At 40.3% G+C, this 17,656-nt stretch overlaps 1 protein-coding gene across 2 annotated transcripts in view; it reads right to left on the bottom strand.

Moving 5' to 3' along the window:
* ADARB2 (adenosine deaminase RNA specific B2 (inactive)) overlaps positions 1 to 17,656 on the bottom strand; it is a 394,803-nt gene that overhangs the window by 37,785 nt on the left and 339,362 nt on the right. For both annotated transcript variants that reach the window (XM_060782551.2, XM_060782553.2), the window contains exon 7: positions 16,614 to 16,765. In XM_060782551.2, coding sequence (XP_060638534.2) covers positions 16,614 to 16,765 — 152 coding nt within the window. The remainder of the gene's footprint in view (positions 1 to 16,613; positions 16,766 to 17,656) is intronic.

The following is a 17,656-nucleotide window of genomic DNA, read 5'->3' as shown; positions in this document are numbered from 1 at the left end:
CATGAAAACCTCACGACAAGGACACCTTAAGGCCCTTTCCACACAACTGAATAAAATCCCATATTTTCTGCTTTGAACTGGAATATATGGCAGTGTGGACTCAGATAACCCAGTTCAAAGTAGATATTGTGAGATTTTCTGCCTTGATATTCTGGGCTGTGTGGAAGGGCCCTAAGTCAGAGATGACTTGAAGGCACTCAACAACAACAAAATAGGAACTGGTCAAAGCTTGGGGATTTAACTTTTTGGACAACAACTTTCAGAATTCTCCACTGACCATGCTGCTTGGAGAACTGAAGGACTTACAATCCCAAAAAGGATTTCCCCCCCAAGCTCTAGTGTTAGTTGTACTTTGGCTGAATTCAGCAACATCCTCCTTTGCCCAACACTTCTAATGTCTTGCACACACTGTGGCAGTGATGATGAAAATTGCTGAATGAGTGCTGCCTTTCTCAGAAAAGAAGTGCTCTCTGGTAAACTTTCAGATCTTCCATTACATTGCCTAATTTTCTCCTCGTTTCATCCTTCCCAACCAAGGGGGACTCATACCTTGAAACTATTCTCCTCCTCCTCCTCCTCTTCTAATCCCAGCTGCCCTATTTTTTGATTTTCAGATCTAAAGTCTTCAAATTGCAACTGAGGCTCTGTAGCTGCATCTATATTTCAAAGCTTGAAATGTCGATTTGGTAGAAGAGAGAGAGATGGAGAAAGGAAGATATACGTAGACGGAAGGCATTACCTGAAAATATCAGCAATTCCAGGACAGGAACAGATATGCTGTAATTTACATGACTTTGATTATACTAAGTAAATGTTAGCTGACAAGGATCAAAGCCTGAGCAAGGTGCAGTGACAGACATAATTACCAAATGCAAACGGATTCAGGCACAAATAAGAGCCCTTCTTGTCAGGCATTCTGCAAACTTCACTCCCACTCCAGACAGAGTCAAAAAGGTATGAGATTCATATTTTTTTAAAAATAGCTCACCTTCATTCACTTATGTATCTGTGATGGTCAAGTGTGGTCATGCAAACATTTTTGATTCGCAACTTTGCAAATCCTTCACATTGGTTAGTACTCATGGAAACTAGGACAAAAACTTCTGGAGAAGCACACTTGCCTTTTCCTGACTTAAGACAGCAGGGTTGAAAGGGACAACAAAGGATTTAATAGGAATGTCAAATTGGGGACAGTTGGAGCATATGCTCTTAGCATCTCTGTAGAAAAACACATACAGAAGATATATGATGGAATTAAGGCTGAATGTATGCATTACCTAGGAAATCTTTGGACCAGTGGCCCACTGGCTTCCAGTCACTGAGAGTTCCACAGAGTTTGCAAAGTTTACTTTGGGAGACTACAACTCCCAGAATCTCCTAGCCAGCACAGTTGTCTTACAAAGTAACATTCCAAGGTCTGTGTCCATTTTCTATGAGACCAAAGGATTTTTTTGGGGGGGGGGGAGCTTTCTAAAAGGGACACATCTCAATGTGTATATCTATGTATTTGCTGTCAAGACACGAGCATTACCCTACTGTTTTCTTCTTCAGCTTCATTCAAATTGCAGTGCTGTATGTCTTTCTGATTTTTGCATCGCTTATTCTCCCCGTTGATTATCTCCCACTAATTGCAGGGGGAGGGGGGAGGAGGAGGGAGGGGGGAGCAGTCAAGAGAAGGGAGTTGAAGATGCTACTTCATCCGGAACAAGATGTCAACCCGACCCCAGCATTAGAGAGGACCAATTTAAAAATCATTTGGAGTGGGTTTATGATGTGTGCCTGACTAGACATTAGATGTGTAAATCACCGCTTTGAGTGTCAGAGAAAGAGAGGAAAAGAAAAAAAGGAAGCACAGAATTTTTAGTACCAGTTTTTGAACGCATAGATATAAGTCCTTTAAATAACTCCAAATGCAATATATATTTAAGTTTCCTTGTTTTTTCAATGTTCTGCAACAGGTCAGTATTTCAGTTAATGATAGACAATGGACTTTTTTGTTTTAATAAAAATGAAATTAAGCATTCAGTACGTCTCCACCTTAAAAAAGAAAAGAAAAGAAAAACGCTGGAAATGAATGGTGATTAAACAGAATCACATGAGTAAAAACCTGTCTGAAATTCACATGTGGCTGCCTCAGAAGTTCATTTTCTATTTTTCTGCTTCACTGGATCTAGTTCTCCCTCCCTTTCTCTTTCTCTCTCCATGAAGTGGTGAAAGGTGTAGGGGAAGCTATCGCTCAGTTTCCATTTTTTACGTATTGACAATAGTTTATATGATGTTGAAACAAACTTGGAAATAAAACTGAGTTCTAACAGCAATGAAATTCCATAATCCTTTGAATGATAAACATTTATACAGTAGTACTGTAATCTGCATATGTATCGTTGACTGATTGACAAAAACCTTTGATGGAAGGCTTCAAAAGTTAAAAGGATGTTTGCTTAATTGTTTCAGTGCTGTGGCGAATACAGTTCAGAAGAGTCCATTTAATTATGTTGTAGCAAAATTCAGAATGAGTATGTCTTGGCATGAATTTTTTGCAAGACAAAACCTGCTTCATGTTCAATATGCACATTTGATGACATGGTGGGGCTAGTTCATGAAACCTTGTGTCAAGATGTGTATATATTTAAGGCTAGTTCAGAGAATACTATTCCCAGGATTTACCCAAAGATTTTGAGATTTCTGGTTCTGAAAATTGTGTCTATTCCCAAACTTGCAATATGTTAAGACATAGCAAGCTCTACTCCAGAGTTTCTCAAATTGTGCTCCTCCAGATGTTTTGGACTTCAGCTCCCACAATTCCTAACAGTTGGTAAGCTGGCTGGAATTTCTGGGAGCTGAAATCCAAAACATCTGGAGGAGTACTGTTTGAGAAACACTGCTTTACTGGCATGAATATTCATCTATTATCTTCTGGCATGTCAACATTGGTTGTGATCCAACAACTCAGTACAGCATTAACAACCCCATGTAGAGACACAACATTCCAGTACATTGCAACTCTCATGCAATATAGCAACATTGAATATCACACACTTTTGTCATGCGCAGTGTGAAACTACAATGTACAATTTCAAAGTGAAATATGCAATTGCAATGTGTAATGTAGCTATATGGTCCTATGCTTCTATATGCTCCGACTCCATTTCTTTCGCTCGCAGCAGAATAAATCTGTTGCACTATGATGAATAGTTTGCACTGCATGCATAGGGTGATTTATGAACACACGTGTTCTGGGCAGAATGCCAGCCATGGCTTTCGAAGAACTGTTGTTGTTGTTTTTTTATTGTTGTGTGGCTCCAAGTTGTCCCTGACTTATGGTGACCCTTCACTTACTAAAACCAGTGGGAGTCAGCTACCTGAATACTATTGGTGATTCCAGTTTGGGAGTGGCAAAGTGAAAACTGGAAAGGGCTCCTGTTCTTTTAATGGTTATGTAGATGTGACAATTTCAACAAATGTTGCTTGCTATGCATTGTGTGACAAGCACCATGTTGAAAATCCCAACATTTAATGAGATAAGAGCCCTCTTGAGTTTTCAATCTGGCAGGTCTATCCCAACTAAAATCAATAGATGTTTCTTTCCACTGAATCAGCTGTTGAATGGTAAATAATGAGTTATGTAAATTATACTAATTCAACAGGCCTACTCTACTTAGAGCTAACCATAAGATTCAGGCCAACTGAGTTAAGACTACTGCTAAATGTAATCCCATTGATTGCAAACCTAAGGTTCTGATGGAGGGGGATGATGATGACAATTTGTGGTCTTCAACTTATGGCAACCTCCCTCCCTTCCATCCTCCCTACTAGTGAGGAGTTATGGAGACAGAAATATCCCTTGACAGAAGTGGTGCTCTTTCACACTACACAGTTGTAGTGCTATGATTCCACTTTACCTGTCACAACTCCGCTCTTTGGGATCTTAGGAGTTACAGTTTTATAGCATATGAGCATGTAGAAGTCCTAGCCATAAACCTTTGATTCCTCAACAAACTACAAACCTTAGAATCCCATAGAATGCAGCTATAGCAGTTGGAGTCATAGTAATATAATTGCATAGTCACTTTAGGTAGCTTGTGGACCACACGTTCCTCTCTCCCTTGGTTTATAACACTGCAGCCTTAAGCATTGCTACCAACTTTCATTGACTAAAACATCACAAATATTTTCTTAAAACATTCATTTTACTAAAGGATGCTATGAAAATTTTAGATTTGATGACACTTTATCTCTTCTTCACTCTGAGTGAGTGAGAAAGATGATCTGCTATTTACATCATAAGCTATACCTGAAGGCTAGAAAGACTCAAAGATGACATTTTCAGCTGTTGGGTCCACTCTTTTCCCCAAACCTCTGGATTTGTTTGTCTCTTTGGTGATAAAATCCCATCTCTTTTATGGATTTGAATTAAATGAAGTAGAAATCACACAAATTAATCAGAGGAATTAAGATTCTGCACAGGTGGCTCACTTGGAGATACCAATCAAAGCAAGTGCAGCTCGAAGGTTTCAAGAGTATTATTTTTAATTACTAATTGCGCTCCTCATCTAAAATTAGCACTTCAGTGCCCCATTTTGCAAGTGCTGCAGGTTCCATAGGGCACCTGATAAGGGGGAGGGAAAAATACTCAAGAAAGATTCAAAATTCTTGTAGCCAATTTTGTATTTGTCCTTTAGGAATCACTATTGAGAAACATCATAGCATAATAGAACACAATATCAACTTTTATCCATACGCTGTTAATAATTATTCACACTAATCAATAATAAATAATAGCTGCACTCCAGTTCATGAATCAGCACTAAACCACATATTCTGTGAAATGCCTTATTGCTAATATGACTTTTTTAAAATTCCTTCAGCTATTTTATAAAGCTCCTTCTACACTGCTATACAATCCAGCTTATCAAAGCAGATAATCACATTATCTGCTTTGAACTGGATTATAGGAGTCTACACTGCCATATAATACAAATCAGATAATTTGGATTTTATAAGGCAGTGTGGAAGGAGCCTAAGACAACTCCATGGCTTGAATGGATCTTAAAATTACCATTCTACTCAACTGTCTATTGGGCTGTTCTGTTAATTTTACTTTCCTGAATTGCTTAACTCTATTGTACGCTTGCAAAACACAGACCATCTACAAACGTCACTCTTGGATTCTGGAATGATTGCATCAATGTTGCCTCCTAAAAATCCTGCAAATCTTCTGAGAAGACAAATGGACAAAGGTCAACATTCTGGAAAAAGCGAAGTCCACCAGCATTGAAGTGATGATTCTCCACCATTAACTTTGCCAGATTGGCCATGTTGTCCAAATGCACGATCATCGTCTCCCAAACCAGCTACTTTACTCTCAGCTCAATAATGGAAAACAAAATGTCAGTTGACAGCAAAAGCAATTTAAAGATGGGCTTTAAAGCTAACCTTAAAACATGTGGAATAAACCCTGAGAACTGGGAAACCCTGGCCCTTGAGTACTCTAACTGGAGGTCAACTGTTACTAGCAATGCTGTGGATTTTGAGGGGGCGAAAGGGAGAAATTTGCCAAGAGGAAGGCACATCAAGCAAACCTTTGTTGGGACCACCTTCCATCTGAAAATCTATGTCCTCATTGTGAAAGGCCATGTGGATCCAGAATAGGTCTCTACAGTCACTTACGGACCTACCACCAAGACTCTACCCTTGGAAGACAATCATACTCGTCCATGAGGGATCACCTATGACGATGAACAGTGGAGGCAACAAAATGTACATATAAAATGGAAATATGCAGGAAGTGAATAGTCTACATTCAGAAATAATTCTTCTGGAAACAGCCATCAAAACAGAGGGCAGAATTCTGATAGTGTCTTACACTTGGGTAAATTCCTTTACATATGTGATTGTATCTTTCTGGGCATTGTGAAATGAACACATCCAGTTAATAAATAAATGAAAACATTCACATGGGTCTAAAGTCTATTGTTAATCTCAACTAGAGGAGAGTCATTAAATGAACTGGATTTACTTATGTGTTGACTCACCAATTGATTTACTAGATCTCTTTTAGTTGAGATAACCAACAATTGCAGCATCTTGGATGGTGTGTAACCATCAGTGCGCTGCTTGATTCACTGAGTCTTTAGTTCCCTCATGAATATATTCTTGTACATATAATTGACATAGTATTTTTGAAATAATATAGATTCTTGTATCAGGGGAACTCGGGCTTGATTGCTGTAATATATTATTAATATTTCAAGAAACCCCTGCAGAGAGCAAACCAATTTCTGTGAAATTCTGTAGCGTTCTTGTGCCACTGCATTATTTTTCTAGCTAGTGGAGTTCGCAGTGTGTCTCTGGAACATTGCTTCTGAAAACTATCCAGTCTGAAACCTGATCTTCAGTAGACAAGCAGGATCAATCAATGCAGTTTTAGTGACTCTAATCAGATTACAACTATGGAAGCCTCTTAGTCACTGAACTACTCCAGCTGCATCCTTTCATTCATTTGGGGTAACCTCCACTGAACACCGAAGCAGAAATATACAGGATTGTATTACTAGCCAACACATGAATAGAGGCCAGCTTTCATTTATTGCTGCAGGTGCAAAAAGGTATAGTTAAAAACAACAACAAATGAACAAATAAACAATAACATGCTTGTTCATTTAGAGCTAAATGCTGCCAAAATTTTCTGAAGCAAACCCAGAGGAGATTGACCAGAAATGGCATGGCTGAAATAGGCAGTCATGCCAAAGCTGCTGAAGGAACAAGCTGCCAATTTCCCCTGCTTTTCTCTTCTGGAAGGACAAAATGCACTCTGGCCTGCAGACTGGCAGAGCTGTATAGTGCTAGAGGATGCTTTGGCATCTTAATTGCTATTCAGAGTCACTGCAATGGCTACTGAATTTTGGTTATAGTGGCAATTGCAACAGGAAATTTAGAGGTGAATTTTCCAGCAGGGAAATGTACAATGGTACGTGGTTACAGCTTTCCCTTTGGAGACATGAGGAATGTACCTTCTTTGTTTTGCAGCTATCAAGTAACCGGACAATTATGTCATATATGTACTCTCAAGGTAAAAGATCTACAATTCTTAACTCATAATGTGTACATATAAAAGACCCGCATGCTTCTCTGCCTTTTAATTGATTTTCCATTCTTATGATTATCTACACTGGTAGACATGAGATTAATACAACATCTCTACATACCTTACTCTAGTAACCAACTATATAAGTGTGCCTCCAATTTGTTGTTGTTCTGTGCCTTTCCGACCTACAGTGTTGTTAAGACAAAGTTTTGTTTAAATTGGGTTTGCCATTGTTGTCCTCTGAAGTTGCACATGGTAACACAGTTGATCTTGATGGTCAAGTGGGTATCTGAATCCTGATCTCCTAGATTTCTAGCTAAAACTTGAAGCACTACACCACACTGGCTGACAGTGGCCCCACCTACAATGCCGTATAAGGCACTTTGAAACTATATTAGTGTAGACCCATGTAACCCTAACCCTATGCCCAAGGAAGAACAAGTTTAAGGACCTCGTCACATTGAGGTCTGAATCTGTGGGGCAGCAGGGGGAAAACTGTTGCCCTGTATCCCCCACTTCACCCCTTACTCTATCCCACAGAGGGAAGCATCATCACTCAACTTCCCCCCATTCTTCCCTATAAAACACAGGAAGCCTCCCATGTTTCCAGTAACCATCCTAGCATGCTGCCAGGACACTTCCACTATGGAGCCCTGCTGGAAGTTGCCTTATGCCGTGTGATGGTGTCTGGTGGACTCCCAGGAGGAAGTGTCCTGACAGCATGTTAGAACGCTAATTTCTCTCAGTGTGATGAGGTTGTAAGATAGTCTTTCCATTTCAACTATTACATTTCTAGCTAAAACTTGAAGCACTACACCACACTGGCTGACAGTGGCCCCACCTACAATGCCGTATAAGGCACTTTGAAACTATATTAGTGTAGACCCATGTAACCCTAACCCTATGCCCAAGGAAGAACAAGTTTAAGGACCTCGTCACATTGAGGTCTGAATCTGTGGGGCAGCAGGGGGAAAACTGTTGCCCTGTATCCCCCACTTCACCCCTTACTCTATCCCACAGAGGGAAGCATCATCACTCAACTTCCCCCCATTCTTCCCTATAAAACACAGGAAGCCTCCCATGTTTCCAGTAACCATCCTAGCATGCTGCCAGGACACTTCCACTATGGAGCCCTGCTGGAAGTTGCCTTATGCCGTGTGATGGTGTCTGGTGGACTCCCAGGAGGAAGTGTCCTGACAGCATGTTAGAACGCTAATTTCTCTCAGTGTGATGAGGTTGTAAGATAGTCTTTCCATTTCAACTATTACATTTCTAGCTAAAACTTGAAGCACTACACCACACTGGCTGACAGTGGCCCCACCTACAATGCCGTATAAGGCACTTTGAAACTATATTAGTGTAGACCCATGTAACCCTAACCCTATGCCCAAGGAAGAACAAGTTTAAGGACCTCGTCACATTGAGGTCTGAATCTGTGGGGCAGCAGGGGGAAAACTGTTGCCCTGTATCCCCCACTTCACCCCTTACTCTATCTCACAGAGGGAAGCATCACCACTCAACTTCCCCCCATTCTTCCCTATGAAACACAGGAAGCCTCCCATGTTTCCAGTGAACCATCTTAGCATGCTGCCAGGACACTTCCACTATGGAGCCCTGCTGGAAGTTGCCTTATGCCGTGTGATGGTGTCTGGTGGACTCCCAGGAGGAAGTGTCCTGACAGCATGTTAGAACGCTAATTTCTCTCAGTGTGATGAGGTTGTAAGATAGTCTTTCCATTTCAACTATTAGGATAAACTTTTATTTATGACTTAATGGTTAGTCACCCGGCATTTGCTCCAACAATTCAGAAAAAAAAATCTGTATTCAAGCTTTGACTATATATTTAAAATTAAATTGGCCTCCAGCAAGTATCTAATACTTTCGCTGATAAATCTATTGATTAAATAGCTGGCAGCTCTGCTTTTTATGTTTCAGAATCAATAGCAAACATGTGTCTATTCACTCGCCTCCCCGAAAGATATGTTTTGGTCTCCTGTGGTCTTCTCCTGGATTTCTGCTGAGGGGAGGAGGAATCCTGACTCCGTCCCTTTACCCTTACATTACCTACAAACCCAACGACCCAGTTCTTTGTGGTTGCGTGAGGATCCTGTTGAGACGGAGGCACTACTGAATGTGTTTGCATCACAGCCCTGGCACAGCTGTAGGTTAATAGACAAGCAGGAGGAAGACCGCATGCAGAGAAGATGCAATGGTGTGTTACAGACCTAACGGGACTCTGGGATAAAGCAGGAGCTGGGCTATCAGGAAATCAATGGCACAAGGCAATACAACATGTTAGCAAAAGAGAGAAAAAGAAGCCCAGGGGGAAGAGAGGAGAGACAGCCCTAGGCCAGGCTAGATTTGCCTGCCTCTTTGTCAGTCTGGCAAGGGACAATAATCGTTGCAAGCGATGGAAGATGGATGAATTGAGAGCAAGCAGGCAGGAGGAGAAAAGAAAAGAGAAAGTGCAGATTTGAATGCTCAGCTTATCATCAATTGTTTGATGTAAAAGGCCAAGGAATGAAGTTTTCCCCTTGCAAAATATCCAAAATACACCTAAAAAGAAAATATAGCAGAGTCTCGCTTATCCAACTTAAATGGGTTGACAGAACGTTGGATAAGAGGAAATGTTGGACAATAAGGAGGGATTAAGGAAAAGCCTATTAAATGTCAAATTACATTGTGATTTTATAAATTAAGCACCAAAACATCATGTTTTATAACAAACTGACAGAAAAAGAAGTACAATATACAGTAACATTATGTAGTAATTACTGTATTTACAAATTTAGTAACAAAACATCACAATGTATTGAAACAGTTGTGGATCTGGGCAGGAGGCAGACTGCATTGGATAATACAGAATGGTGGATGAGCGAAGGTTGGATAAGTGAGACTCTACTGAAAATAACAAAACAAAATTGTCAGAAAAGACCAGTTTGTAACCCAAAACCTTATGTGTGTGAAATGGGAAGAGACAGAGACAGGAGTTGAGGATAATTTTCTTATCAATGTGTGCCTATCTAAGGCTGGATCTCCACTGTCAAATAATGCAGTTCGAACAGCATTATATACTCTGTGTAGACCTATGTCATGCAGTTCAAATGGGTTTACACTGACCATAAATGCAGTTCAAGCTTCATTATTTGGCAGTATAGATCCAGCCCAAGTCTTAACAGCTGGTTATTGTCATGTGTCCATGTAAAAGAGCTGGATTACAATATAGCAATAGAAATTTTGATTTTTTTAAAAAAATGGAAGTCACAATCTGATTCTTGATTTAAATCAGTGTTTTTATGTTGCCCAATGTCATTTTTTAAAACAAAAATGAATACATTTTATAAATTCCATATGCAATCCAGCCTGACAAAACTTTCCCAAGTTTGTTATTCACTTCCTTTGCTTAGCTCACTAGGTCTATGGTCTTGTAAGACTAACTTGTGGAGCTGTAGACAGGAATCACTCCAGCACGCCAGGTTTGGTGAAGTGCGTCTTAATTAAACTAGTGAAAGAGCTGTGGTTTTACAAGGAGCTCTGCCTTGCTCTAGCAGCTCAGCTCTGGTGCATCTTATTTTAATTAACTCACAGAACAGTTGCTTTGCAAAGTATATCAATTGTGCTTTGCAAGAACAGTACATGCAGTCCCTGAGTTACAAACATCTGACTTGCAAACAACTCATAGTAAAGAACAGGAGTGAGACAATAGGAAGTTAAGAGAAATCTACCATTGGAAGGGAAATTCACCCCTGAAAGTGTTATCATGGGAAAAAGGTGTCTCCACTGAAGCTTTCTCAACAATCCTTGTTTTCACAACAAGCCAAATTTTTCAAACTTCAATTCTCACAGGGACAGAAAGTGAGGTGGAATCTTCTGAACGGGGACACAGACAGCAAAGCAAACACCACAGGGCTGTGTTAACTCTTACCTATGCTACCCAAAGCTACTTTTGATTGGAATTACACTTAAAAATTGTACTTGTTCTGACTTACATACACATTTAACTTAAGAACAAACTTACATAACCTATCTTGTATGTAATTTGGGAACTGCCTGTACAACCAAAGTGCTTCTTTCTTTTTACAAAGTGCAAAACCAACATTTCTCCATTCAAAATTGCAATCTTAGGCTGATCCTGAAAATTTTACTGTGTGGTCTTGAAAATGTTTCTCTTTGGCCAAGCTGACTGGAGGATTCTGGAAGTGTAGTCCAAAGAAGCAACATTTCCAAGATCTAGCACGAATTAACCATTTATTGTAGTTTTTTTCCATGTCAGGAGCGACTTGAGAAACTGCAAGTCACTTCTGGTGTGAGAGAATTGGCTGTCTGAAAGGACATTGCCAAGGGGATGCCCAGATGTTTTACCATCCTGTGGGAGGCTTCTCTCATGTTTCCGCATGGGTCAGCAGTCCTGTCGGCACCAGGGGCTCCTATTTATTGTAGTGGAGTTAAATAAGACAGGTATATTTTGGGTGCGGGAGCCCCCAGTGGTGCAGTGAGTTAAATCGCTGAGTTGCTGAACTTGTTGACCGAAAGGTCGCAGGTTCGAATTTGGGGTGCAGTGTGAGCTCCCGTTGTCAGATCCAGCTTCTGCCATGGTTTTGAACATTTCCATATGCAAAAACATGGAAATGTGAGTAGAGCAATAGGTATTGTTCTGGCAGGAAGGTAGCGGCGCTCCATGCAGTCATGCCAGCCACATGACTTTGGAGGCATCTACAGACAATGCCGGCTCCTTGGCTTAGAAAGTGAGATTAATACCAACCCCCATGACGGGATAAAGGGAAAACCTTTACCTTTCCTATTTTGGGTGCATATTCTTTTCTCACCATGAGGACTGGGGAGAGAAGCACTGTTGAGAGGGGAAAGGGTATCGTGGTCTGGTTCAATTTCAGTTCTTTTATGAAGCTTTGAGTCTTAATTAAGTCATTTGGAAATTCAATCAAAGCCTCTCATGTAACACACAGTGTGATCTTGCTGGAAGAAATACCTGGCCACACCACAATGTTGCTGATGATACAAGAGCTCTATCTGCCTTTATATCAGAACACACAATGCAACAGAGTGACTGAAAATGAGTCATTTAAATATGGAGTGTAATATTATTAGTATCTTAATTGTTTTAGTAGTGTCTTTGAATCATTTTTGCACAAAAAGAAGGAACCGTTCTCAATTGACAAAGGAGAGTTTTCAATTATCTTCGCCACATATGATTTAAAGATCAAATGAATCAAAAACACTTTTTAAAGAGACATTTGGGTATATTATCCAGCTGTTTTCTCTCTTTTTAAAATTAATACAAGGAACATGGTTTGACAGATGAAAGGATGCAAATGTTAAATTTTGAATTCCAGCAATAAGCTTTTTGCAGGTAATTCTGGCCTGCAGTATTCACTCAGTTAGAACAAAAAGGAACAAATGACTTCACTTTGGATCAAAAGCCATTTTACTATAGAACCTCCATTATCACATCCTGGGGCCCTCACAGCTCTGCCTCTGATCCTGGGTCACTCTTCTCTGCTGCTATAAGCAGACATGGAACGTGCCAAATTATTTTGCACTTTATTTCCTAAACCATAAAAGACCCTTATATACATATAATAAGGCTTACAAAAAGGTACACAATCTAAATGTAAAACAGTTCAGAAAACGCAGCATGCCCACAATGCAACCACCAAATTGCTCTATGTGGCCCAATGACTGCAGCATATAATAGAGCTTATTCCAGTTATATAATGGCTATCTCCATATTTCTTCACTCAGTTTGAAGGACTGCACTTGGCCTTTAAAGACAATGACATAGGACCATGTTGACCTTCTTCCATACTCATTCTTTAGAACAGTGTTTCTCAACCTGGGGGTTGGGACCTTTGCGGGGTTGTGAGGACGTTTCAGATGGGTTGCCAAAGACCATCAGAAAACATATATTTCTGGTGGTCTTAGGAACCCCTTTGGCAGAGAAGGCTGAAGCTCTCTCTGCCTGTCCTTCTCTTCCTTTTTGGAAACAGATAGAGAATCCTCCGCCGTGACTGGCTGACTTCTCAGCCAAGGGAAAAGCTGTTTCTGAGACTCCAAGCGGGGAGGGGAGAGCAGGTGTGCTTGGTGCATGGCAGCATCGTGTGCATGTGTGGACGGGGACAGCGTGCGAGGCTGGAGAGAGGCTCACGCCAGCAAGTCCCTTCAAGGCAGGGGGGGGGGGTCTGTGTGGGAAGTTTGCCCAATTCAGAATGCTCTTTAATAGTTGGTGAACTATAAATCCCAGCAACTACAACTTCTAAATGTCAAGGTCAATTTTTCTCAAACTCCACCAGTGTTCATATTTGGCCATATTGAGTATTTGTTCCAAGTGCCAGTGCTCTCTGGATGTAGGTGAACTACAACTCCAAAACTCAAGGCCAATCCCCACCAAACTCTTCCAGTATTTTCTGTTGGTCATGGGAGTCCCATGTGCCAAGTTTGGTTCGATTCTATTGCTGGTGGAATTCAGAATGCTCTTTGATTATAGGTGAACTATAAATCCCAGCAACTACAACTCCCAAATGACAAAATCAGTCCCCTTAATCTCACCAGTATTCAAATTTGGGCGTATCGGGCATTTTTATCAAATTTGGTCCAGTGAATGAAAATACATCCTGCACATCAGATATTTACATTACGATTAATAACAGTAGCAAAATTAGAGTCATGAAGTAACAATGAAAATAATGTTATGGTTGGGGATCATTACAACATGAAGAACTGTATTAAGGGGTCGCGGCATTAGGAAGGTTGAGAAACACTGCTTTAGGAGATATAAATGATGGTACCCTTCTAGTGCTGCTACCAAAACTCAAACAAACAATTTTTCAGAATACCCAATTAATTTTATCTCCCCCTTTGCAATTTTACATTTTCCGTTCAACACTCAGAATTCTGAACATTTGGTCTTGGTTGGCTATTTCTGGTTGCCTCTATAGCCCCCCCCCCCAATGTTTCCTTATTTGTGTAAACATTGGGATTTTCCAAACTTTGGTACCACCTTCTCATGCACAGTTGGTATTGTCTCGCCAACATATGAAGATACCCTGGAAGATTGAGTTCAATTAGCATATAGCTTCAGCATACAAGATATTCTGTTGCTTTTATGGCCTCTATTGCTTCTGCCTGGTATATTGTTTTGGTGCAATGATTTTAATATTTGTAATTATTATTTTATAGTATAATAATGATGATGAAGTATCATAATAATACTGCTATCTCCCTTTTGCCCACATGTGTAAGAAAAGTAGCTAGCTTCCAGGAGGCGATTTTCCCCCACCACATTCTGTTTTTGATCTAGTTAAGAAATTTGCCAGCACTTGCATTAATTTTAGTGAATACTAATTTTTGTTAATTTATTAAGTTGATGTTACACAGCGGATACAGATCTTACAACCAGCATTTTGTATTGCTGTTATGGATTCATAATCTAGAGTTATAGATATGTAACTACTCTTCATTCAGTAAGACTACATCATCTTAATGTAAGATTAAGTCCCCCAGGGGAGATAGGGTGGAATATCAATAAAGTTTATTATTGTTATGATTATACACAATCCCCCCCCCCCCCCCCAATCTCAGCTTAACAACCAACAGCACACTGAGTGAAAAAGATCTATTCAGCTGTTGAGGTATAAGGAGAAGGATGTTTTAAGCTTCGTCCTGTCAGGAAGTGAAGCTGTGACAATCAGAACTAGAACCTCATTGCAATTCTTCATGGCAGTCTTACTCACTGCAGGTAGTGGAAATGTCATCCTCCGTGTAATCCGATCAGGAGCTGAAGAGAGCACCTTTACCTAATGCAACTGTTGGTCATTAAAGTGGGCTAAAAGTATGGTTTTGCATATATAACAGTGGTTCTCAACCTGTGTGTCTCCAAGTGTTTTGGCCTACAACTCCCAGAAATCCCAGGCAGTTGATGGCCAAAACATCTTGGGACCCACAGGTTGAGTGAGAATCAATGATACAGAAGAAAGTAGCTGTTTGGTTAATTCTGTCTGGCTAATCCTGTAGATATTGTGAATGCTAATGAACTGTTTAAACACAAAAAAGAAAATGCAGGAATCTAGTAGCACCCGTGAGTACCTTGAAGACTCACTTATTTTGGCGTGAACTTCTATGGATACTACACTGAAATAAATAAGTTAGTGATACTTAGTTGTTTCTCCCCACAATTCTATTTTTATGTGTATGATGTGACAATCTAATATGGCTAATCTCTTTGAAAAAATGCTTAGCCATGGTGGAGATGGTAAGAAAGAGTTTACTCTAGAGATGGAAAAGACTGTTAAGTGTGACCATATATTTCTCAGGTTGGGCACCAGTTCCTTAACTGCTTCTTTGTGGAAATGAGGGGGTGGTGGTGGTGGTGGTGGTGGTGGTTGTATTTTAGTGAGGCATTTCATATTGCTTTGTCTCCATAGTATCCAAAGAATGTACTTATCTCCATCACACGTGTTTTCCTTCTCCTGTTACAACAGAAATCATCAGTTTGCTTTGGCATGGGAAAATGCCAGCTCCTCCCTGTTTCTCTCCCCTCACATTTTTTAAAAAAGAGAACTTATCTATTCCTCTATAGCAGTGGTTCCCAACCTGTGGTCCATGGATCACCAGTCCATAAAAACTAAAATATTGTCCGCGGCCTCAAAGTTACTACACCATTGCAATGAGAGCAACTGGTCTCGTGAAACCTTCTTATAGTGCCGAGGCTTATTAAATATGGTTTTCTGTGGGCAAGCAGATGGCAACTACTGGATGGCATATGTTCTGTATCAGAAACTAGAGCTGATGTGGTCTATCCAATGTTATTTTCTGAATCAGCACCCCGAATAACAAAACCAAATCTAAAGTTGACCAAAAACAGATTTGTAACCCTTTTGGTAATAATGATGGAGAGTGGTCCCTGACCAAAGTGGTCCCTGATCAAGTGGTCCTTGGTCAAAAGAAGGTTGGGGACCAATGCTCTAAAGCAAAGTACCCTTACTTTGGAATTGTCACTGCTTGTTAATAAAAAATAAAATGAATGTATTTACTTACTGCTCTGTTTGTGGTCCTTACAGTAATGTCAATAACTGTATCTTTGGGATGCATTTAAGGACTGGTCACAGGAAAAATCACAAAAGAGAACGAACGCAGGAAAAGAAAACAATTCCCACCACACCTAAATTTTAAACCATATCTATCCACAGGGAATAATCTGGGGGCAATTCCCAAGCATTTTTTAAATCCTTATGTTTCTACACACTTAAGAAACAGGCTCTAATGGGGAATTCACAGAATGATCTTGTATTGTCTGATGGGCTCCGTATTTTGAGTATTGGAGAGGAACTGTAGGATGAAGTCCTATGTCTCTATTCCATCCCATTGACAGAGATACTTTGCATTATGTTCATAGTGAGTTCCTACCTGCTTAATATGGAAGCACAACAGGAAAATTTTATACGAAGTTAACCCCCCCTTTCTCTCACACACATCTCAAAGTAAAACAAAATGAGGGAAATCCAATTCTTACAGTCAGTAGTGATTTCGTAGGGGGAATTGAGGCGTGCATCTCCGCAGGGTGAAGTGCTCACATAAAGATGGAACAGAATGTTCTCTTTGAGCCTGTAGCCTCCCTCTTTTAACCGTACAAAGATTGATCGCTCACCATCTTCTCGTCGTTTGCTAGAATCACAAAGAGAGAGTGGAGGTCATTTGTTACATTCCAGATCAGAACTTATTCTATTCTTCCCATGAGTTAGCTTACAGCTTCTTTGTTATACAGTATTTCTTCTGTGGTATTCCATAGTATTTTTCTCTGGGTAATGTTTGTATAATCTCCAAAGTGTCAAAGTGGAATTTTAGAAATTTCAGTATTGGCTGGCATTTTGTATTGCATTTACAGATTCTTAATCTAGAGTTATGAATCAGTATAACTTTGTGGTCTTACTGTAAGACTATGTGAATGTCCACCCAGCCCCCTTAACAACTATGCAGTTACGCTGGGAAAAGCAAATCTGTCTGACTAAAGTTTGGACTGCAAGAAGGAAGATAGTTTCATAGCTCTTCCACTAGTGAGTGAGGCTTTTAAAATCAGAAGTAGGCTCCTGTTACAATTCCTTGCCTTAGCCTTATGTGCTGATGATAAGTGACTGAAAATGTCTTTCCCTTTGCAACCTGATTGGCCGCTGGAGAGATCTCCTTTGTCCATTGCAGCTGCTGGCTGTAAAGGGGGGCTGGTTCAGGATACATTACTTAGTTACACAGAAGAAATGAAGTAGCCAATGTAGAATATTGGTGTTCTTTATTATTTCTTACATCATGCTGTTTCTCCAGTGAACTCAAAGGAGCATCCATGGCTCTCCACTTCCTCACTTTATCCCCATAACAAATTTGTAATGTAGGTCAAGGTGAGATTGTTTCTCCTGAGATCACCCTGTGGATTCTATGGCTCTGTGAAGACTTGAGCCTCTGTCTCCTCAATACATCTACACCAGTGGTTCTCAGCCTGTGGGTCCCCAGGTGTTTGGCCTACAACTCTCAGAAATCCCAGCTAGTTTACCAGCTGTTAGGATT

This window comes from Anolis sagrei, chromosome 6 (genome assembly GCF_037176765.1).
Source record: "Anolis sagrei isolate rAnoSag1 chromosome 6, rAnoSag1.mat, whole genome shotgun sequence".
Lineage (NCBI taxonomy): Eukaryota > Metazoa > Chordata > Lepidosauria > Squamata > Dactyloidae > Anolis > Anolis sagrei.
Note: the sequence above shows the minus strand (reverse complement) of the source record. Positions and strands in the feature narration are given on the sequence as shown.